This window comes from Oncorhynchus keta, chromosome 32 (genome assembly GCF_023373465.1).
Source record: "Oncorhynchus keta strain PuntledgeMale-10-30-2019 chromosome 32, Oket_V2, whole genome shotgun sequence".
NCBI lineage: Eukaryota > Metazoa > Chordata > Actinopteri > Salmoniformes > Salmonidae > Oncorhynchus > Oncorhynchus keta.
Genome location: NC_068452.1, coordinates 33,785,988 through 33,807,009, shown reverse-complemented (window position 1 = coordinate 33,807,009; position 21,022 = coordinate 33,785,988). Strand labels below are relative to the sequence as shown.

The following is a 21,022-nucleotide window of genomic DNA, read 5'->3' as shown; positions in this document are numbered from 1 at the left end:
GATGTATACTGTTGAAACCAGTGGAGTAGTTCAGGGTAAACATACTTTAATAACATTTCCACCCCTTGCAGAGAAAAAATTACTCACTGAAAATGGATTGACATAACAAAAATAAGGCAGTTTATTGCAACTAATAGCATAGGTCATTGAACAAAAATAACCAAATATGCATGTGTAAAAATAACAGAACACTTGATTTATAAAATCAGATTCATCAACAAAATATAAAAAGCAACGTGACAACAAAACTGTTGATAGACAGACGTAACCAATTGCTGCACACATGAACACATACTGAAACAGTAATGTCTGATTACTCAAGCAGGTCAGTGATTTGGAGATTCAGGCCATCCAAAACCCAGTACAATGGAGGAACAATGCCAATATCATTCAGCCACATGCATCAAATACACATCTAGCCACTATGTTAGCAACACTCAACCTGCAGCCACTCAAACACCTAAGAATAGCTGATGTTTTTGTTAGAATTCAGTTCATCCTTCTCCTCCAAGTGTTCTGACTTAATCGCAAATGCATCATTCCAGTTTGTCTGTCATTTTGACAGGCAGGCAAGAGGATAGTATAGGCTGAGGCAGGGCTGGGACAGACTGACACATAGACAGTACAATGACCAGATGTGTCAGGTGCAGAGAAAGAGTTGGATAAGGAGATCTAGAGGAGAGGAGAATTTAAATAGATAAATAAATATGCTTTTGGATAGTTTTGTATCTTTGAATTACGCTAGTTAGATGTGTCCAAAAGGCATTAAATACAGGCCAACATTTTGACATAGGAATTCACACACACACACAACAGTGAAAGAGCAGGATGGACAGTGTGAGGATATGAGAGAGGGTGTGGGTGAGGAGGGGCACAGACGAACTAGGATCCTTTTAGTTTCATTATAACTTTAATTTAATCCACACAAAAATCCAGAAATATTGAAGAGCTTTTCCCCCTCTAATCTTTGCAGATATGAAGCAGTGGGTTGAGTGGAGTTGGTTGGAGAAGGGTTTGGTTGAAAAAGGGTTTTGTTGGTAACTGTGTTAATAGTGACAGTAGGTAGGTAGATGTTCATGATCTATTGAGTGTCTCCAGGTTCAGGCAGGCGGTTGGGGTTGGTTGGTTGTTGGCTTTGCGCTGGGCAGACAGAGCTCTGTTGGCATGGCGCCCCCTAGCTGGGGGAGAGTGCAGGGCTGGGTTCCATGCTGATGTTGACCAGACACTCACTGGACTTGAGGCTGGACATGGACTTGCAGCTGGGGAGAGAGGCCAGAGAGCCACAGAGACCCAGCATAGAAGGGGTGTAGTCTTTTCCTACAGAGGAGAGAATAGACAAAACACAATAAAACTCTGTCCCTAAAGCACACTTTGGCTATCAGCATAACTTAAACACCCACATAAAATACACCATAGACACTGTTCAAACATGCCTTTGTATGTGTGCGCTTGTGAGGACATGTGGATGCATTCTTCTAAGTGGGTTTCTGTTTCTGTGTGGTTTTGTGTTGATGCATGTATGACAGTGGGTGACTCGGTTCACATATTTCTGCAGCATCAGTATGCATTGCTGTGCGTCTACAAATGTGTTTGTATAATATACATTTATCTGTTGAGCACCAACCTGTATCTCCGTTCTGTTGCCCATCGGTCTTCTGGGAATCAGAGTTAAGACTGACGTCAGCTGAGAGCTGCTCCAAACTGTGGAAGCTTCTCCTGAAGGGATGAGTGACATCATGAAATACTGTTACAATAACATCTGTGTAGAAATCGCTTCGACATTTCCTGTTTGCTAAAATTATAATAGTTAGCCTAATTTTAGTTTATGTGACAAAACAAGTAAGTATAGTGAATCATTGTACCATCGAAACCGCTGTGAAATATATTTTCCATAACCAAAACCCGCTGTTTGAAGATGCTATACAAAACCGAAAGTAAAAGATGCAAAAATTAAACTTAAGAACGGGAAGCATAGAAATACCACACATAGAACAGATATACACTTCCTTTCAATGAAAATGACATGTCTATATCACCCATTTCTATGTGAATTTGTTTGAGTCGCACAAAAAGTTACATATTGCAGCTTTAAATGTACAGTATCACAAAATCACACACATATACACACACTCATTCAGTAGATATACCTGCGGAAGAGCTTGACGTCCCCCTGGTTGTTGTAGCCTCGTATGGAGGGCCACTGGTTGACCAGAGGGATGGACAGATCCTTAGTCAGGTGGGAGGAATCACAGGGGATGAGGGCAGTGCTGGAAGGAACACGCTTGTGATTAACTCTTAACACCATCTGATATGTGATGTACTGCATTTGTGTGTGTCTGTTTATGATGTTTTATGTGTCCCAGTCAATGTATACTAGTGTGTGTGCATTTGTATACTGCTCTCACAGTTGTGCCTGCAGCTCCAGTACGATGGACTCCAGCTCCTTCTTCTCCTGCAGGCTCTGGACTCTGAGCTCCTCCAGCCTGGCACTCAGCTTCTTGTTCTCCGTCTCCACATTCTTCAGCTGGGACTCCCGCAGACGCACCAGCTCCTCCAGGTAGCCCTGCATCACAGACACAGACCCAGACGCAGACACATAGTTAGAAGATAGGACTGGAGTGCACACAGATAGACTGTGTTCTGCATACCCCAAAAGTACATAATTATTACTCTATATACAGTGCCTTCGGAAAGTATTCAGACCCCTTGACTTTTTCCACATTTCGTTACGATACAGCCTTATTCTAAAATGGTTCAAATCAAATAAATTCCTCATCAATCTACACACAATACACCATAATGACACATTTTAGAAAATGTAGGCAATCTTAAAAACTGAAATAGCTTATTTACATAAATATTCAGACCCTTTACTATGAAACTCGAAATTGAGCTCAGATGCATGCTGTTTCCATTGATCAACCTTGAGATGTTTCTACAACTTGATTGGTTTCCACCTGTCGTAAATTCAATTGATTGGACATGATTTGGAAAGGCTCACACCTGTCTACATAAGGTCCCACAGTTGACGGTGCAGAGCAAAAACCAAGCCATGAGGTCGAAGGAATTGTCCATAGAGCTCAGAGACAGGACTGTGTCGAGGCACAGATCTGGGAAAGTTTACCAAAACATGTCTGCAGCATTAAAGGCCCCCCAAAACACAGTGGCTTCCATCATTCTTAAATCGAAGAAGTTTAGAACCACCAAGGCTCTTCCAGAAGGACAACCATCTCTGCAGCACTTTACCAATCAGGCCTTTATGGTTGAGTGGCCAGATGGAAGACACTCCTAAGTAAAAGGCACATGAAAGTCCACGTGGAATTTGCCAAAAGTCACCTAAAGACTCTCAGACCATGAGAAACAAGATTATCTGGTCTGATGAAACCAAGATTGAACTCTTTAGATCTGAATGCCAAGCGTTACATCTGGAGGAAACCTGGCACCAACCCTACGGTGAAGCATGGTGTTGGAAGCATCCTGCTGTGGCAATGTTTTTCAAAGGCAGGGATAGGGGGACTGCTCAGGATTGAGGGAAAGATGAACAGAGCAAAGTACAGAGATATCCTTGATGAAAACCTGCTACAGAGCACTCAGGAACTCAGACTGGGGTGAAGGTTCACTTTCCAACAGGACAACAACCCTAAGCACACAGCCAAGACAACGCAGGAGTGGCTTCGGGGACAAGTCTTGAAATGTCCTTGAGTGGCCCAGCCAGAGCCTGGACTTGATCCCGATGGAACATCTCTGGAGACCTGAAAAGCTGGAAGATATTCTATGCCCCATGTCTTTAGGAATGTAAGGTTATCAGGAGGTCAAAAGGTCACCTTTTGTGCGTACACAATCTTAAACCTCTGCTCCATCTTGCGACACTTGTTCCTCCAGCTCTCCTCGTCGGTGACCAGGGGGATGTAAGGGTGTTCTGGGACACTTTCGTCACTGGCACTGCTGTCCACACTGCACCGGTCATCCTCATCACTCAGGTAGTCATAGCTGTAAGCAGGGGACATATAATATAGCAGGGGAGTTACACACCTTTACACACTGCTTATAGTCATATCTATGGGTATGACTAAGCTACTGACTAGTATGACATATATTCACGAAGTGGGCATGTGGTTGTCTCACCTCTGAGTGAACTTCAGGTAAGGTGTGAAGTCAATCACAGCAGGGGACTTCCCATCCAGCGCCTCCCCCTTCAGGCAAAAACTAGACAGAGAAAGAATTGTGAACTTTAAGATAACAATGTAACAAATAATAATGCTATGATTCTGCAGGCCTGAGTAATGCTGCCTCACCTGAAGTCTATGGCACTGAGGCCAATGAGCATGCCTGTCAGAACAGTGGCCTCCTCTCTCAGTATGATGGCTCCGTCATCATAGAACCTCCTGCAGGGCAAAGCCTTATGATTAGTCATGTTTTTTCTAAGGTAACTTGGTAGTTAATAGGCTAGATGGGATACTATTTTGTGGTATATCTGACCTGGTTGTCCGTGTGTCCCTCAGGGCTGTGGCCACATACTCAGACAGACGCTTCTCCATCAGCGCCACACGGATCCATGCCCGACCCTGCAGGAAACAATGGAAGGAGAGAAAGAGAAAAAGAGAACGAAAGGGGGGTCAGTGGGAACGAGGGCGTGAGTGCCAGCTAAGGGATTTTTTGATCTAGTGACACACACACACACACACACATGATCCCAGGCCTTGCCTTGGCTCGTGAGGTGCTGATGTTCTCAATGTTTTCGATGCTGGCGATGCAGTTGTTCTGCACCTTGCTGCATGCCAGCCGGATGTAGTCCCAGAAACTTCGCTGGCCATCTGAGATGAACCAGCTTCCTGGACCTGGTCCACAGATAAAACACTGACAATTACTCCCATCTCCTACAACAGCCCACACAGTGTTCCTGTCGCTCAACGCAACACAGCAGATTGGCTTTGCATCCAAAACTTTAACTCAGTCAAAACAGATGGGCATGCCATGAGCTCATGTAAAAATCATTACATTTGCCTTATACAGTGGGGCAAAAAAAGTATTTAGTCAGCCACCAATTGTGCAAGTTCTCCCGCTTAAAAAGATGAGAGTCCTGTAATTTTCATCATAGGTACACTTCAACTATGACAGACAAAATGAGAGAAAAAAAATCCAGAAAATCACATTGTAGGAATTTTTATGAATTTATTTGCAAATTACGGTGGAAAATAAGTATTTGGTCAATAACAAAAGCTTATCTCAATACTTTGTTATATACCCTTTTTGGCAATGACAGAGGTCAAATGTTTTCTGTAAGTCTTCACAAGGTTTTCACACACTGTTGCTGGTATTTTGGCCCATTCCTCCATGCAGATATCCTCTAGAGCAGTGATGTTTTAGGGCTGTTGCTGGGCAACACGGACTTTCAACTCCCTCCAAAGATTTTCTATGGGGTTGAGATCTGGAGACTGGCTAGGCCACTCCAGGACCTTGAAATGCTTCTTACGAAGACACTCCTTCGTTGCCCGGGCGGTGTGTTTGGGATCATTGTCATGCTGAAAGACCCAGCCACGTTTCATCTTCAATGCCCTTGCTGATGGAAGGAGGTTTTCACTCAAAATCTCACGATACATCGCCCCATTCATTCTTTCCTCTACACGGATCAGTCGTCCTGGTCCCTTTGCAGAAAAACAGCCCCAAAGCATGATGTTTCCACCCCCATGCTTCACAGTAGGTATGGTGTTCTTTGGATGCAACTCAGCATTCTTTGTTCTCCAAACACGACGAGTTGAGTTTTTACCAAAAAGTCCTATTTTGGTTTCATCTGACCATATGACATTCTCCCAATCTTCTTCTGGATCATCCAAATGCTCTCTAGCAAACTTCAGACGGGCCTGGACATGTACTGGCTTAAGCAGGGGGACACGTCTGGCACTGCAGGATTTGAGTCCCTGGCGGCGTAGTGTGTTACTGATGGTAGGCTTTGTTACTTTTGTCCCAGCTCTCTGCTGGTCATTCACTAGGTCCCCCCGTGTGGTTCTGGGATTTTTGCTCACCGTTCTTGTGATCATTTTGACTCCACGGGGTGAGATCTTGCGTGGAGCCCCAGATCGAGGGAGATTATCAGTGGTCTTGTATGTCTTCCATTTCCTAATAATTGCTCCCACAGTTGATTTCTTCAAACCAAGCTGCTTACCTATTGCAGATTCAGTCTTCCCAGCCTGGTGCAGGTCTACAATTTTGTTTCTGGTGTCCTTTGACAGCTCTTTGGTCTTGGCCATAGTGGAGTTTGGAGTGTGACTGTTTGAGATTGTGGAGGTGTCTTTTATACTGATAACAAGTTCAAACAGGTGCCATTAATACAGGTAACGAGTGGAGGACAGAGGAGCCTCTTAAAGAAGAAGTTACAGGTCTGTGAGAGCCAGAAATCTTGCTTGTGTGTAGGTGACCAAATACTTATTTTCCACCATCATTTGCAAATTAATTCATTAAAAATCCTACAATTTTCAGGATTTTTTTTCTCATTTTGTCTGTCATAGTTGAAGTGTACATATGATGAAAATGACAGGCCTCTCATCTTTTTAAGTGGGAGAACTTGCACAATTGGTGGCTGACTAAATACTTTTTTCCCCCACTGTATGTGTGACATTATACATATTATGTAAATAGGTAAATAGTCATATTTGAAACTAGGGTAAGCCTTGAGGCTTCCGTATCCTGAATTAGAAGACCGAGAGACTGATGGACACTTCCATGTCCTGTACCTGCCATGTTACCTTTGAAGCGGTGGCTGAGGATGTGTTCCAAGATTGCAGCGAAGTTGACAAACTCCTCGGATGAGTCATCGATGGGCTCGGCTGTGTACTTTTCCAGGAGTGTCTTCACCGAGAATCTAAAAGAGAGGAGAAGAGAGAGACAGAGGAATGAGAAACAAACAAGATAACTACGTACGTATTTGCGAAACTATTATATATGCAATAAAATGCAAGTAGCAAAGAGGTACAGTATGTTGAAAGTAAAGAAATCATGTAAAAAACAACAGTAGAAGCAGACAGGCAGAGACAAATGTACTACTGTACTTGACTTGTGCTAAACAATAGCTGAGATTAGTTCTTTGGGAGCAATGCCATTGAATGCATCTGAGGTCACCCCCAATTGTCTTGTGTGCAACACAATGTCCCCCTTCAGATGCTCCGCAAAGTGTCCGTGACAACAACACAATTAACCCCCTTGTCCCAACCAATGGCAGATGACACGGTTGTCGGCGTGGCAGCCTTTGTTCAGTATGGGCTTCCAGGTCCTGTCCGTCCCTTGGTCTGATCCCTGTAAGGAACCAGCCGGCATCAGAGTATGACCAATACGACCCCCCCCCCCCTCTCTATACACGGTGGTCTGATCTATTTAGGACAGCTGTAGCCACTGATTTAGTTTGGTTGATGACCTCAAGATTTCACTGCACATCCCACTGAGAGCTAAGCGCAAGAGGCTATGCTGTGCCTGCTGAGTGTAAGCTAAGAGAGAGTCCAGGCACAGACTAGGGCTGACTGCCTCTTGTTCCATGGGAAACACTAGCATCACGGAGGGCAAGACTGCCCTGGCAGTGGGCAAAACTTCCATAGCCAGGGGCAAGACCACGGTCGCGATGGGCAACACCTCCGTCTCCAGAGGAGTGACCACCACCTCCATGGGGGACTCCACCATCAGTAGGGAGAAGACCACAGTAGCTCTTGGCGGAGCTAGTTTCACCAGGGGAACCACCACCACCTCCTTTCGGAAGGCTCTGATGCCAAAGCGCAGGACCACCTAGAATAAATGGACAGGAGCTCAGACGCCACGTCCAAGACTCCCAAAGCAACCAGGACATCAAAAAAAGACTTGACTGAAGAGGAGGAGTGGAAAGTCACGTTCCTGTCCAGCAAGACTAGCTTCACTAAGGGCAGGATCTTGATTCTGAAGACTAAGTACGCCATCTCCTGGGGCAAGTCCTCTGTCTCGTGGAGCAGAACCACCGCTACCCTGGGAAAGATCACTGTGACCATGGGAAAGACCTCCGTGACACGAGACCAGACCACCAGCTCTCTGACCACTCTCACCTTCACCCATGGAGAGAAGTCTGTGTCTGTGGTCAAATCCAGCCTCACTAGGGGCAGACAAACTACACGGAACATCTACTGGGATTTCCACCTGTGATTCTTGCATACGGTTTCACTCAAAACAGAGGGACTTTTATCTGCTCAGTTTCAGCAGGTCAGTTGTAGCTTAAATCATGTCCATTTGTAATCAATTATTCCATGTGTCTGATCAATGTGCAGCATTCTGCAGCTCCAGTGTCAATGAAGCATTCATGTTTTCGAAGAAAAACATTGAGCACGTCTTTCAAAATGAATCCCACATGATGAGGATGTGTTACGGATCTAACAGGCTTGAAATCAGATATTCCGATGCGTGACAGAGGAGATGAGGTTGGTGGTGTGTTGGCAGGGAGGGAGGCAGGAGGACACAGCTGTGTGTGGTGTATGTGGAGACACTGGACAGAGCATGTGTCATCATTAGTGTGCTGTTCAACAGAGAACCTCAACGGTAATTCTCTGAGGCAAAAATACAGTTTAAATGTCCCCATTTGTTATAAAACAACAATTTGCATGCTGATTAAATTGGTCTGTTTCAAGGTTGAACACATTACAATTACTATGCTATGTTCAGTTTATAAAGGACGGTCTTAAACTAGGAAATATGTCTGTCATAACTGATTGATTGATGTAACCTGATGCTTATAAAATAACTGCTTCAACACGGCTTGGCTTGATTTTGTTTGTTTGCAAATTTGACATATTATATAACATACAAGTACTAGGAAACAAATGGTATGTACTGTCCTGAAGTGGAATAATGAATTATTTTCATACTAAAGGACAAGGACCATAGACAAATGGAATAGAAGATTATCTGATCATCTCTAGATGGAATAGACCATTTTATGGACACAGACACTTGGGAAAATCCTAAGAGCCACACCCATATTGGAGACTGAAGCCACATTGCACATTTGAGACGAGAGGTCATAGGTCATTGATGAACATGAACTTACGTCAACATCCTTGCCTTTATAATAATGTCTCACATGATATGTTTCATGATGCACATGTTCTATACAGCTTCACACAGAACTAAGGACTTACAATCAGGGGATATAGGCAACAATGCCGCAGGATCAAGTGATGTCACCACATATTGTCCTCTCCTCTGGGCAACAATGTCTCCTTCAGCCGCGTCGTGGTGGTGATGGGACAATCGTTCCACTGTACCAAGCCCTCAGATAGGCTACAGCCACCTACGGCTGCCTCTGTCCAATCACAGGGACACATGGGTGGTATGTGGCCTTCCAGAGCCCACGTCTATAAGCTCAACGAAGGCATTATGTGACACGGGGGTAGCACTATCCACGCTTAGCATTCTGGTCTACTCTGGACTCTCGTTACTGTTACTATCACAACCAAGCTTTACTGAGCGAGGTGTGCTGCATGAGCGTGCAATGTGTCGCGCCGAGTGAACCCCAAAATCCACCACCTCAGCAGGGTCAGGAATTCAACCTTCTTCTCAATGGGCAACACCAGCATCACCGAGGGGAAGACGGCCCTCTCCCTGGGAAACACCACTATCAAGAGGGGCAAGACCAAGCTCACTGTGGGCAACTCGTCTATCACCAGGGGCAAGAAGACCACTTCTCTGGGCACCTCCACCATCGCCAGTGCCAAGACCAAGCTCACTATGGGCAATGCCTCCTTCAGCAGGGGCACCACCACCACCTCGTTTCGAAAAGCCTTTTTCGCCAAACGCAAGACCCTCTAGATGAGAGGGGACATCATTGGGTGGATGGACTGGTGGCTAACTCAACAAAACGTAAAGACAACATACAACAACAACATCACAGGGGACATAAGGACATCACCGCAACATCTACACAGGCTGTATCTAAACTGACTTCTAAAACACTGGATTATTTTGCTTTGGACCATTTTACTGTTTTGATCAAACAGGATTTTATCGAGGAAACAGGTCAGTGGTTTTAGAATTCTTAGATGTGTTCTACTCTACCCATGATTTTAGGTGAGTTATGTGTTGTGCAAAAGTCAATGTCTGTTGTAAATGTTATTGTTGGACACACTATTCAGTTGCCTAGAGAACAAAACTTTGAGAACATTTGGCCTGCTACATTGTTGCAATATTCTATGACAATTAGGCACTTTAGGTGTTTCTGCAGTCCTGATATGTCAAGGAAATCTGTAGTTAGCAAGATGGTCATCTCTGATTATCAGTAAAATCAGTTTGTGATTACAACATCAGAATCTAATACTGTGGTTGAATGATTAGAAATTGATAATGTCTCTCGATATGAAGGGGAGTTAGAGCAGTAATAACTGGTAGGACTTAAATGCTAATGGATTGAGTGCCACAGCAAGATACACTTGGTACGATTTGTTACTGAAAAACAACTGCCCGCCCTTAAAACAAACATCTTTTGTGCCCCCTCTCACTCCTCTTGGATCCCAGCCAAACCCACTCTCAGTTCTCTTCAAACATCCTCTTGTTCTTTTTGCTACCTTTCCTACTGTACTTACGTTCAGTTGTGCTTCATTTAGAATGCAATTTAGAATCAGGGTTCTCTAATTTGTCCAAAATAATCTCAGAAGATTAGGATTGACAGCTCTCAATCACAATTTTATCTCTGCCCCACTTTGTCTGACTCTCTCCCTCATCGCCCCCCTCTCCTCCCCTCTCCTCTCTCCAGTCTTGGCCTAAGCAGCAGGATCAGCTGACACTGGAGGATTCCTCCCTGGCCACGGCCATGTGAAGTGAACACTGTCTGTCTGATGGTGTGTTTCAGATTCTCTACTGGGTGTGCGTGCACCTGGAGGATCCCTCCCATAGGGGAGATGAGCTCAGCCAAGGGAGGAGATGCAAGCCCTGTGTCTATGCGCCATGCAATATCATGGGAGGAGATAGAATTAGTTTACTTTTTTGCTCTGACGGAGAGATTACAAACGTTATGACCAAAATAATGTGTCACATCAGGCAATATCGATAGCTGGAAGGGTGTGCCTCACATCTCAGTGAAGTGAATGTGAAGGGAATGAGGAACCAGGCAGGGTGTCTCATGGCCAGTGTATGTGCATTTGGAGGAGTAGAAAAATAGAGGTGCTGGGCTGGGAAGAACTGAAGGCATAATTCATAATAATGAACATGATGAGGGGATGTGATATGAAGGGTATAGTATGTCACAGACAGTAGATATGGTAATAGGAGAGGAAATAGGTGGGGAAGGTTCAAGTGATATATACTGGAATGTTAAGTGTTTGGTCCTGCTGGTAACGTTCACATTGCAATGCCAATGAACCTTGCTTATGTTTAGTAAGGCAGAGGACATTTGTGCAATAATATGCTAGAAATATGTGAAAACAAGAGGATAATCAGGCTGAAAAGAACACCAATATTACAATGAAAATGTGTTATTCTATGATGGCAGGCTCCGAGTGCTGCTTTAATGTGCACAATGAACAATGGGACAGCAACTTCTGAGTGGATGAGAACGGTTTTTATGAGGAAAAATGTAGAGCAGTGGAACCCTGAGGCTGAGAGAGAGAGAGGTAGCGCGAGAGGCTGAGAGAGAGAGGCTGAGAGAGAGAGGCTGAGAGAGAGACAGAGAGAGAGGCTGAGAGAGAGACAGAGAGACAGAGAGAGACAGAGAGAGGTGAAGAGTGGGACCATTTGTGGTGCTTTGCCATTGTTTAACACAAGAAAGGACACACTCAGAGTGAAGAACCATACTGTACAGTCCCTTACAGAAGCCACATTCAAGTTTCAAAGTACTTCACAATCATTGTGCAGCTGGTCCCACTTTATATGTCCTCCTCAGGATATTGCAACAGAGACAGTAATGGCCCATTCTCCCCAGCCACACCCAAAACAATTGAAGGCTTCAACACTCAAAAGATGACTTGCTCTTCCTTCTCATCTCATCCACTTTTATTTACAGGGAGCACGGGTGCATTAGGGTAGGACCTCCAAATCTTTAACTATCTTATTTATGTTGTTTTCTTAGGTTCAACGTGTTGGCACCAACAGTGTTCATCCAGTCATGGACCTCGTCATGAGAGCTCTTAGGCCAGAATATGCAACAAAGTAAAATATCAACTGGCCTGTAACAAGATTCCCTAGTGATAGCTGTTTCTCCTGGTTTGGCCTCTTTCAATAAGGTAAAATAGCAGCTATTGGTACAGTCTGTTTCTCTCAGATGAACCAAGTACAGATGACACTCTGGTCCCGCCATGTTTTAAAAACATATGTAGCCCATAGCAACAGCTATACTGTTATGTAAGACTTATTTTATTCTTGACATTTTATTATTATTCTGGCCATGGTAAATACTTATAAATGAAAGCCAGCTTAAGGCATGTGCGGTATCTCCTTCTAAAGTTATTTTTTTCTCAGGACATGAAAAGTTCATGGTGCCAAGTTCCAACTGAGATTTCTTCAGTCATTTTCAAACACACATCAAAATAGTACATGAATAAATGAGACTTTTCCACTTGGAGACTACCAGCTGGACCATACTGTATATCTATGACCTCTGCTGACTTAACTATTGACCTAAGACCTTTGACCCAGGGAAGCAACAATAGTTCCCTGTGATGTTGAGAGTATTTCCAGATTTCCGTCACTGTACTGTCTATTGCTGTGCATGGAAATCTCTGTCATCAAAATAAGTTGAGTCGATGAAACATGATGTAATGGGGAGCTCACTTTGACACATCAGATCACTGCATTTTAGAAGTCACTATATCTTGGCTTTGGTGTCAAAAATAGGGCCAACCCATGAGATGTGCCATCCCAGAGTAAGCCTACTAGTATTACTGAACCCTACTATATCAATATAGCACTAAAACAACCATGTTAATGACTTGGAGGAAGAGCTTTGAATGAGAGTGCGATGCCACTTTGGCAAAAATCCATTATGATCCCTGATGACAAATTGGCATGGGGATGAAGTACTGGGTCCAGCATTTCACCAAGGGTAAACAGATTCAAATTCAGTAATCAAGAACAACTCTGAATGTTCTATTATCATACACAAATAGGCCTCAAAACAAGGATTTACTTCCAAAAAAAATTAAAAATAGGAAATCCAAACATGTTAATCTATGTGTGCCGAAATGTGTATGTTGTGATAGTGGAGGAAATGTTTTGTATTCAAATTGAAAATATATACACGTGCACTAGTGTTAGAAGAAGGATCATGCTTGGGCTGGTGTGCTAACTGAACACTAATTTGGGCTTCGTTGGGAGGGATGGCTAATGATCTGAAGATAACTGTGTCCATATCAGTCAAACCTTTTTCATGACTCCCTCCATTACTCTTGGCATTAGTCTGGGGCACAGCCCTGCTCTGCCCTGCTGGTAGCCCTTCCTACACAATGACACACACACACACAACATCAGCCTGACTCTATGCACAGCCAGAGGTCCTGAGGTCACAAACATTCACAACCTTTGTCAACTTGAACACCACCTGGGATAAGGGCTGTCATTGGCTGACACATGGAAGTATTATACACGTCTGTCTGGCAGGAAAAGAGGCCTCTATGACTTACAGCCCATCTTAGACTGCACAATACAAAAGGTAGACTTGACATCGACACAGATGCTTTCAGATATTCAAAGCCTGGGGAATACATGTACTACCCTTGCAATAAACTTAATTCATAGCTCTCATTGAAAAGTAATTCATGTCTTTCCCAGTGGAGACAACTGTATGATTAGCATTACTGATGAAAAACTGTTGTGAACATTTTTTGTTTTGTTTTGTGTCCTGTGCCTGTGTCTTTAAATGTCTTGGATTAAATGTTCTTGGCACGGTCAGTGTATGAAAAATGACCGAACTGCAACAAACGTCTCTTTGTTCTCTCGCTAATCCTTCCTGGAGTCTGAAGTCTGTGTCTTTGAAAACATTCTTTATGGTCATGATCCATGTCTGTTCTATGTGTTCTATTACACTATGTTCCACTAAATGCAGACAGAACCCTTGACAGAGAGGTGCTGTAATAAAAAAGTGCTTGATCGTGTTCCTGGAGTTTTCATTTGTCTCTATTCTTCTATCCAAGCAGCAAACAAACACTAAACTCAACATGTCATATCATGAGGATGTGGCCAATGTCGATGTCATCGGATTGGAAGGATGGCAAGATATCCATGATTAGTAACAATGAACCATATAAGCCTACCAACACTCCACATAGAATGCGTAACTCATTTTCTGCTATTTTTTGTCTAGAAATTATTTAGTGAGAGCACCAGGAGCTTGAGTGATGTCACTCCCGTTGGTCCCCTTAGAACAATGCCTCCCTCAGGAGATAAAATGTTGTGTCCCTGACAGCAAGACAATGGGTCTCCTGGCCGCACAGAGTGACAGCACACACTGGACACATACAAGCCTCGTCTGATAGGTTCACGTCTAATCATGAGGGTGCCCACAGATAATATATTCACATTGCTAACATACAAGCTGCAGGCCACAGACCCACACGTTTCTGAGGCAACAATCCAGTTGCTGTTCCTACTGGAGCTCCTTATATGAAGATAGGGATATAAACCATGATGACTCAGACGGAGATGAGGACACACAGTGAAGAGGAAGCTTACAGTATAGATTAGAGGTCGACCGACTATGATTTTTCAACGCCGATACCGATTATTGGAGGACCAAAAAAAGCAGATACCGATTAAATCGGCCGTTTAATTGTTTTTAATTGTAATAATGACAATTACAACAATATTGAATGAACACTTATTTTAACTTAATATAATACATCAATAAAAATCCATTTAGCCTCAAATAAATAATGAAACATGTTCAATTTGGTTTAAATAATGCAAAAACAAAGTGTTGGAGAAGAAAGTAAAAGTGCAATATGTGCCATGTAAGAAAGCTAACGTTTAAGTTCCTTGCTTAGAACATGGGAACATATGAAAGCTGGTGGTTCATTTTAACATGAGTCTTCAATATTCCCAGATAAGAAGTTTTAGGTTATAGTTATTATAAGAATTATAGGACTATTTCTCTCTATACCATTTGTATTTCATTAACCTTTGACTATTAAATGTTCTTATAGGCACTTTAGTATTTCCAGTGTAACCATATAGCTTCCGTCCCTCTCCTCGCTCCTACCTGGCTCAAACCAGGAACACAACGACAACAGCCACCCTCGAAGCAGCGTTACCCATGCAGAGCAAGGGGAACAACCACTCCAAGTCTCAGAGCGAGTGACGTTTGAAACGCTATTAGGGCGCACCCCGCTAACTAGCGAGCCATTTCACATCGCTTACACCAGCCTAATCTCGAGAGTTGATAGGCTTGAAGTCATAAACAGCACATTGCTTGAAGCACAATGAAGAGCTGCTGGCAAAACGCACGAAAGTGCTGTTTGAATGAATGCTTACGAGCCTGCTGGTGCCTACCATCTCTCAGTCAGACTGCTCTATCAAATCATAGACTTAGTTATAACATAATAACACACAGAAATACGAGCCTTAGGTCATTAATATGGTCGAATCCGGAAACTATCATCTCGAAAAGAAGACGTTTATTCTTTCAGTGAAATACGGAACCGTTCCGTATTTTATCTAACGGGTGGCATCCAGAAGTCTAAATATTCCTGTTACATTGCACAACCTTCAATGTTATGTCATAATTATGTAAAATTCTGGCAAATTAGGCAGCCCAAACTGTTGCATATACACGGACTCTGCGTGCAATAAAAGCAAGAGAAGTGACACAATTTCACCTGGTTAATATTGCCTGCTAACCTGGATTTCTTTTAGCTAAATATGCAGATTTAAAAATATATACTTCTGTGTATTCATTTAAAAAAGGCATTGATGTTTATGGTTAGGTACACATTGGAGCAAGGACAGTCCTTTTTCACAAATACGCACTGCATCGATTATATGCAACGCAGGACACGCTAGATAAACTAGTAATATCATCAACTTTATGTAGTTAACTAGTGATTATGATTGATTGATTGCTTTTTATAAGATAAGTTTAATGCTAGCTAGCAACTTACCTTGGCTTATTGCATTCGCGTAACAGGCAGGCTCCTCGTGGAGTGCAATGAGAGGCAGGTGGTTAGAGCGTTGGACTAGTTAACCGTAAGGTTGCAAGATTGAATCCGCGAGCTGACAAGGTAAAAATCTGTCCCTGAACAAGGCAGTTAACCCACCGTTCCTAGGCCATCATTGAAAATAAGAATGTGTTCTTAACTGACTTGCCAAGTTAAATAAAGATGAAATAAAAGGTGTAAAAAAATAATTAATAAATCAAATCGGCCAAATCGGTGTCCAAAAATACCGATTTCCGATTGTTGAAATCGGCCCTAATTAATTGGCCATTCTGATTAATTGGTCGACCTCTAGTATAGATGCATAAGGACACAGAGACAAGATACATTGGGTATTTTGCAAAAACACATATGCACTCTTGAAATAATTGTGAATATATATATATATATATATATATATATATATATATATATAAATACAATTGAATAGAGTATTATATTATATTAATTTACATGACAAATGTCTATCATCATGAAGTATTCACATTAATTATGCCTTTACAAATAGGAATATTCTAGGATGGAGCACTGATGATACATTAGCCTACATTGGGTAAAACATAACTTCTCCTTCACCAAGTTATCAAATAGCATTCCCACAACCAGACACAGGGGTATGACTGCTATATTATCAGCAGTATCAGCTGTAGGTATCAATTACTCTGGTATAGATGAGCTGGCAAAAATGTTGTAGGCCTATACATTTTTTTCTGAGAGCCACCGGGAGAAATTCCTCTGGGTGTTTTTAGTGCATAATGAGTACAGCACAGCAGCATTCAATGACCATAATAAACATCCGATTTCACTGTGATGTCATTATCTTGGAGCCGCATTTCTATGCACCAATTTGTAAGTCGCTCTGGATAAGAGCGTCTGCTAAATGACTTAAATGTAAAATGTAAATGTCTATAAGCGGTAAATAATGTCCTCGTTCCAAGAAGGTTGTCGTCATTGCGACATCACCGACCCGGGGAATTCTGGTGGACCTATGCTCTCTCAAACATAGGCCTCACACACCCCATTTAATCCACTTTCCTTTCAAATAGGCCGACATAGCGGCGGAGACAGCCGGGTGTCCACCAAGGTGAAACCGCATATGTGGCTGTTTATTTTTAAAGCGATCTGATTCTCTCTCACCGTTATTTACCAAGATTAAAAAAAACATAACATTTATCCATTTAAATTTCCCCAAGTAGCCTAATGTATAGGCTACCACAGTGCCCATAGTTGTGAAATATGTTGCCTTTTGTTTTTCTTTTCGTTTTCTTATGAGAATGTATGATTGGGAACAAACAACGCAGGACTCCGAGCTGGCACTAACACTTAACTATTGCAGCCGCAAATTATTCGAACGCTTAATACATTGTAGCCTAAGCCATTACACATTTATTTCCATGCATGCATTAACTAATATGTGTGGTTAACATGACGTGCCAACCACACGAAACCTCTGCTCCCTTGTGTTTACCTGCATACGGTGATGAGATTCTTTCGCTCCACGCCGACGCTCCGAGAAGATGCCTTTTTCGATGTCAAACCCATAGCCATTGCTTTTCGGACACAGCCGGATTCCATTCAGCAGCGGTACGGAGCCTTCCGGTAGCCCAGCACCACCAAGACCCCTCCCTCCGCAGGCCTATGCCATATATCCCGGTGTCCTCACTTCTCCGCGAGAAGCTGATGCTTAATTAGTGGGCTCTACGTTGACGCACAACGATGGAGTTGTGCAGGGTCGAGTTGGGCAGGGTGAATAGACAGAGAGTATAATTAAAATACCCTCTGCATCAAGATACCCAATGCACATATGTTGATTTATCCTACATAAAATATCCCATCATTTAATAATCCTACATTTTATCATAATGTGCTATGCGGTTTTATAACACTATAGAAAAGGATATTATTTAGTTGCGCCACAACATATCTTACAAATAATATGCAATAAAACAATTAGAAATTGGCATGAAATAAATGCAAATGTAGTCTACTTAATTGTATATGTTGTACTGTAGATAATTGGCCACAAGGTGGAATACTGTGCCAAATTATTGTGACTCCTCGACGCTAGAGGTCGCTCTAAAATCGTACTTCGCCATTTTTTTGTAAATAGAATGAAAGATGGCGGAGTCAGGGGAATCCAAGGCAACCTGTACTTTTCTATTTAAAAAATCTACCAAAAAATGCAACGCTCGGAAGAGAAAAGCCAGTGACAGCGACACAGGTGAGCTACAGTGTTTGAGTCCAGCTCAGTGTTGTTTCAAAAACTAACAAAAATACTGCATTGTGCATGAAAACCATGGCTATTAGTAATAGTCCTCGAGCTAGCTATAGTAGCGAACTAACCTAGTTAGCTAACATTTTAAGTTTATTTAGTAAGGCGTTCAGATTGGGCTAAGTAAAAACAAAACTACTGCCAACTATAAAACACCCAGGCCATGGAAATGATTGTGTAAGTGGCCGAGTACTGTAAACACTGAAATGTCCCACTCACATGCTGATGCTTGCCTCATTGCCTCCTTTGTCAGATGGCAACAGTGACGAAGACAAGAATGCCGTCGTCAGAAAAGAAAAAAAGACGGGTTCAGCAAACCCTATGATTCAAAGGGTAACGTCGCATGACTGACTACAAACGAATCAGTATTTTATACGAAACATGTTTTATAGTGTGAAATCATTCTTCTCTTCTCCCCAGACAAAAAAAGTAGAGAGAGAGGAGGTGTCATCTGCAGAAAGTGACGAGGAGAAAGAAAGAAAGAAAGTCACTGTCGCTTACAAGTCCACACGGTCAGCGGTGAGTTATTTTGAAAAATACCTCTCTACCCATTAATCTATGAATTAATATATTAACAATGTTTTGTATTTAAAATCCTACCTGCCCCTTTATTGCTCAGCCCTGTATAAAGCTATCAATCTCGTCGTCCTCCCTTCGCTGTGTATAGAAACCAGAGGGGCCAGATGACATGGGAGCAACTGCAATCTATGAGCTGGACACCGCAAAGGACAATGATGCTCAGGCCATCTTTGAGAGGAGTCAGAAGATCCAGGAGGCAAGACCTCTGTCTCATGTTGGAGGAACTTTGATTCCTTCGTGTATCTACATCTTAGTATTTTATCATTTGCATTCTTCCCCTAGTTTTGTTGTAAATTGGGACAGTGTTGGTCCACAAATGCTTAATAAGGGTCTCTATCCTCTCCCTCACCAGGAGCTGACCGGTAAAGAGGATGATAAGATCTACAGAGGAATGAACAACTACAAAAAGCACATCAAGCCCAAAGACTCCACCATGGGAAATGCATCATCTGGCATGGTCAGGTGTGGATGCATGTTATGTGACAGAGTAAAGTTGAAATGTCTTGGGGAAAGTATTAATTGTTTTTGCCAAGTATTTGCATCATCAGTGTTTTCTCTTTTCTTTTGTCAGGAAGGGCCCAATCCGGGCCCCAGAGCACCTGAGAGCCACAGTGAGGTGGGACTACCAGCCAGACATCTGTAAGGACTACAAAGAGACTGGCTTCTGTGGCTTTGGAGGTGAGTCAGGACTTTGCTGGAAGGTTGCCTCCCCCAAAGTCGAGCTTTGCATAGGTCCTCCTTTCCCAACTTGAATTAATCATCTGTGGAAGTCTCTTCAAGTTTCTTTTCTCTCCTTAGACAGCTGCAAGTTCCTCCATGACCGCTCAGACTACAAACATGGCTGGCAGATTGAGAGGGAGCTGGACGAGGGGCGCTATGGGGCCAACGGTGAGTTCACAACAGGGGAGAAACACAGGGCTGTGTAGATTTCAGATTAGAGAGTTGACGGTGTGATACAGCTGTTCAGTAATGTGTGGTCTGTATGTAGATGATGAGAACTACGAGGTGAGCAGTGACGAGGAGGACATGCCCTTCAAATGCTTCATCTGCCGAGAGTCCTTTAAGAACCCTGTTATCACCAAGTAAGACAATGCTCCTTCAGAACTCCTTCACCATTAATTGTGTGTAGAGAAACTTCCAGCTTATCAAACCACTCATGTCTTGTCTCCCGCAGGTGTCGGCACTACTTCTGTGAGACCTGTGCTCTTCAGCACTACCGCAAGTCCCAGCGCTGCTATGTGTGTAACGTCCAGACCAACGGCGTCTTCAACCCAGCTAAAGGTGAGGATAATGCATCTCAATTACCATGGTCAGCATAGTGGTATGGCATGAACATTAGGTCTTGGATGGTCCACCAAAGCATCACTTTAAGCTAAGAAAACAAAACTAAAGCTACAGTAGTTTGATAACCATGGAGCTTATGTTGCCTGACTCCTCAAGCTGAATTCCTCTGCTCTATCGTTTGCTCCATACTTTAGTCTGAGACCACAATCATTGAAGTTGTTTGTTGTGGTGTTGTACAAAACAAGTCATCAGCAATTGGATAATCTCTAACCAGAGTACCAATGACACATTTTTTAAATGTTGCTTTACACATGTGTTCTGGCCCCAATCAGACAGTCAAGAATGTATTTCCATTCTAGGAATCTTAGGGGAGGCACTCGGCTCCAGAAATTCATGTCTAGTGGTGTTTGGCTGGAGCAAGGCGTTTTGGTAGACAGGGTAAAGGACTCATCTATAGTCAGTCAAATAGAAAAAGCTCACTGCTCGAATATTCAGGCCCGTTGCTGTGTAAGGCTTATTTGAGTTAATAAGCTCCATGCAGTAGCCCTAAATGTTCTCTCTCTCCACAGAGCTGGCAGCCAAGATCGCCAAACACCAAGCTATGCTAGACCAGCCACCCTCTGATGAAGAAGATTAGCAACCTACTGTAAATACAGTACCTGTCCAATTTCATCAGTGTCTTATCTCCTCTTCACTGTTTCATTGTCAAGCCTTCTGGAATAAAACTCGATTTTTAAATAGTTGA

At 42.9% G+C, this 21,022-nt stretch overlaps 2 protein-coding genes and 1 long non-coding RNA gene across 4 annotated transcripts; 2 read left to right on the top strand and 1 right to left on the bottom strand.

Moving 5' to 3' along the window:
• Positions 1 to 97: 97 nt before the first annotated feature.
• On the bottom strand, positions 98 to 17,867 carry LOC127914541 (RUN domain-containing protein 3A-like). The gene is made up of 11 exons (XM_052491548.1): positions 17,611 to 17,867; positions 6,744 to 6,859; positions 4,705 to 4,838; positions 4,480 to 4,565; positions 4,296 to 4,385; positions 4,126 to 4,206; positions 3,825 to 3,990; positions 2,406 to 2,563; positions 2,148 to 2,267; positions 1,625 to 1,716; positions 98 to 1,317 (listed from the first exon to the last, which is right to left on the bottom strand). Exons 1-11 carry the CDS (start codon positions 17,715 to 17,717, stop codon positions 1,175 to 1,177), a joined length of 1,293 nt encoding a protein of 430 aa, XP_052347508.1. The 5' UTR covers positions 17,718 to 17,867; the 3' UTR covers positions 98 to 1,174.
• Positions 6,866 to 14,087, top strand: LOC118374904 (uncharacterized). 2 transcript variants are annotated; one of them, XR_008088822.1, is made up of 2 exons: positions 6,866 to 10,023; positions 12,068 to 14,087. It is a non-coding gene; the product is annotated as an uncharacterized LOC118374904 (long non-coding RNA). The 2 variants fall into 2 exon arrangements; XR_008088823.1 differs by having other exon boundaries at positions 9,820 to 10,023; positions 10,757 to 14,087.
• Positions 17,868 to 18,177: 310 nt separating the features above from the next.
• On the top strand, positions 18,178 to 21,015 carry rnf113a (ring finger protein 113A). The gene is made up of 10 exons (XM_035761387.2): positions 18,178 to 18,363; positions 18,668 to 18,747; positions 18,835 to 18,933; positions 19,082 to 19,189; positions 19,346 to 19,455; positions 19,565 to 19,671; positions 19,792 to 19,881; positions 19,982 to 20,075; positions 20,168 to 20,274; positions 20,847 to 21,015. Exons 1-10 carry the CDS (start codon positions 18,261 to 18,263, stop codon positions 20,912 to 20,914), a joined length of 966 nt encoding a protein of 321 aa, XP_035617280.1. The 5' UTR covers positions 18,178 to 18,260; the 3' UTR covers positions 20,915 to 21,015.
• The last annotated feature ends 7 nt before the right edge of the window (positions 21,016 to 21,022 follow it).

Coding starts and splice junctions, on each gene's coding strand:
- rnf113a (XM_035761387.2), top strand. CDS start 18,261: ATGGCGGAGTCAGGGGAATCCAAGGCAACCTGTACTTTTCTATTTAAA. Junction 19,672..19,791: donor TGGCTTCTGTGGCTTTGGAG/GTGAGTCAGGAC, acceptor TTCTCTCCTTAG/ACAGCTGCAAGTTCCTCCAT. Junction 20,275..20,846: donor CGTCTTCAACCCAGCTAAAG/GTGAGGATAATG, acceptor CTCTCTCCACAG/AGCTGGCAGCCAAGATCGCC.
- LOC127914541 (XM_052491548.1), bottom strand. CDS start 17,717: ATGGAATCCGGCTGTGTCCGAAAAGCAATGGCTATGGGTTTGACATCG. Junction 6,860..17,610: donor AATCTCATCACCGTATGCAG/GTAAACACAAGG, acceptor CCTCTCTTTTAG/ATTCTCGGTGAAGACACTCC. Junction 4,566..4,704: donor TCAGCACCTCACGAGCCAAG/GCAAGGCCTGGG, acceptor TGTTTCCTGCAG/GGTCGGGCATGGATCCGTGT.